We start from the raw sequence: 2593 nt of genomic DNA on the forward strand, positions 1-2593 counted from the left end.
TCCATAAAATGCGCTGCACACATCTGAATATTTGGGTTGAACTGTTCTGGAACAGTGTTGTAAATACAACTTAACCACTGATTTCTAGTTGTGTCCTCTTTTGGAAGACCAAACAAAGTATTTTCGCTTTCGCAATGAAACAGCATCTCCACGACATTGCGGCGGCAACAATACTACAGCGAGAATAAAAGTTACGCCTTCTTTCTTTGCGTGAACATTTGGGCGGTGTTATGCAAATCTTCCCACACAGTGACATAGACATGTGGGGGCGTGTTTAAACGAGGCGTTTTAGGAGGGCGTGGACGAGTCTTAACATAATCAGAAATTCATAGTTTATTTATATTTTATTCATAATGTTGATGATTTAGACAAATGCACAGATTCAAGGAAAAGTTCATGTAAATATAAGCTTTTGCTTGTATAGATTTTTCATATTTTAAAAGGACTCTCTTATGCTCACCATGGCTGCATTTGATTAAAAATACAGTAAAAACTGTAATATTGGGAATTATTGTCATTTTAAAGTAAGAAAAGCTGAAATGTCAGCAGCTATAATTAGTTTAATGCATCCTTTCTGAATAAAAGTACTTTCTGTATTCAATATAATATGACAGAAAAAAGTCTGAATTGTGACGCAAAAAGTCACACTTACCTTTTTTAATTTGCAACTGTTTTTTTTAAATGCAAATTTATTTATTTTATTTTATTTTTGAATATGACTTTTTGTCACAATTCAGACTTTTTTCTTGACATAAACCAATTTTTTTTAACTCTTGTCTTGCAATTCTGAGTTCACATCTCACAATTCTGTTTTTTGCCCCCGCCACAGCTTTAAAAAAAAAAGTAATTGTGACTTTATATCACAATGCTGACTTTATTCTTGCAAATGAGGGTTTACATCTCACAATTCTGACTTTTTCTCCGAATTTTAAGTTTATATCTCAACGTTGAGTTGCTCTTTCACAGTTTTGACTTCAAATTCAAAATTGTGAGATATATATATATATATATATACTCAGAATTGCAAGGAGAAAAAAAGTCAGAATTGTGAGATATAAACTTAGAACGGTGAGGAAGCAAAAGTCAGAATTGTGAGATATAAACTTAGAACGGTGAGGAAGCAAAAGTCAGAATTGTGAGATAGAAAGTTAGAACGGTGAGGAAGCAAAAGTCAGAATTGTGAGATAGAAACTTAGAACGGTGAGGAAGCAAAAGTCAGAATTGTGAGATAGAAACTTAGAACGGTGAGGAAGCAAAAGTCAGAATTGTGAGATAGAAACTTAGAACGGTGAGGAAGCAAAAGTCAGAATTGTGAGATAGAAACTTAGAACGGTGAGGAAGCAAAAGTCAGAATTGTGAGATATAAACTTAGAACGGTGAGGAAGCAAAAGTCAGAATTGTGAGATATAAACTTAGAACGGTGAGGAAGCAAAAGTCAGAATTGTGAGATATAAACTTAGAACGGTGAGGAAGCAAAAGTCAGAATTGTGAGATAGAAAGTCGCAATTATTTTTTTCATCCTGTGGTGGGAAACAAGCTTCCATACATTTATAATGAAGGAATGCTTCTATGTTGCAGCTTCTGCGGTGATGAAGATGAAATGGATCCGGAGATCGAGGAGGCGTTTGAGAGGTTTTGCATGGAGTCGGACGCAAGAAGAAAGAAATGAGAGACTGTGAGATGGTCAGGTTGACACCACACCCGACCAGCTGGAATGTTTCAGAGCGGCAAAACCAAGAACGTTTCGGTTGATTTTCGTTTGATTTCTCAACAAGCACTTCTTGGCTATAATGTCACTGGATTTAATGGCTGGGATTACTGTTTAGTTGTAATGCAGCATAATTGGCAAGTCTGTCAGGCCATCAAGTTGCCTTTGGTTTGGCATTTGGGTTGTGAGGTTTATTTTATGCGTGTTCTGATTTGTCAGAAATCCACCAAAAAAGTTTGCAGTGAGATTTTAATATGAGCCGAAGAGTAGCATCATCAAGTTTAAGTGTGGCTTGTTTGCGAACTAACTGCTCAATATCCAACTAAATGTAGGAGAAACTGGGTTTTGCATTTTACTCTTCAAGGCTTTGCCATGTAGAGTCGAAGAGCACAGGGAGAAAGACAAAAACGTTTTAAGAAAATACCATTTTTTCTGTTCTTCCTTTATCAGATTCTCCTCAAACCTTTTTAGATTTTCAATTTATGCACATGTTTGAAGAAAAAGGAACCCTGACTTTATAGTCCGTTTGGTTTTTGGAATGCAGGAATAAAGTTTCCACGTATGTAAAGTGTATGAGTTTGGAGGAAAAGCTCAGAACAGGTTTTGGGAGTTTATACAGATTCATCCGCCACTGTGATTTACAGAACTTTTCTCATCACCAACATTTCACGGATCCCATATAAAGGAATGTTTATTTTACTACAGTTGTAAATATTATTTACTGCATTGTTTGCCTGCAATAAATCTTTATAAAAACACGGTCTCTTTGCATTTCATAGGAATCCAAGTGACCTGAGCGGTTTGTTAGTCCTGAACTTAAAATTTTTTTTTCCATGTAATGAATCATTAGATTGAGATGCTGTCCAACTTGTTCTGCAATCTGTT

The 2593-nt window shown here is 35.7% G+C and overlaps 1 protein-coding gene across 1 annotated transcript in view; it reads left to right on the forward strand.

Moving 5' to 3' along the window:
* LOC107725119 (polyadenylate-binding protein-interacting protein 1-like) overlaps positions 1-2462 on the forward strand; it is a 10694-nt gene extending 8232 nt beyond the window's left edge. Inside the window, exon 12 of the mRNA XM_016534275.1 lies at positions 1579-2462. Coding sequence (XP_016389761.1) covers positions 1579-1669 — 91 coding nt within the window. The 3' untranslated portion in view covers positions 1670-2462. The remainder of the gene's footprint in view (positions 1-1578) is intronic.
* The last annotated feature ends 131 nt before the right edge of the window (positions 2463-2593 follow it).

This window comes from Sinocyclocheilus rhinocerous, unplaced genomic scaffold, assembly GCF_001515625.1.
Source record: "Sinocyclocheilus rhinocerous isolate Xijiao unplaced genomic scaffold, SAMN03320098_v1.1 scaffold1295, whole genome shotgun sequence".
In the NCBI taxonomy this organism is placed as follows: Eukaryota; Metazoa; Chordata; class Actinopteri; order Cypriniformes; family Cyprinidae; genus Sinocyclocheilus; species Sinocyclocheilus rhinocerous.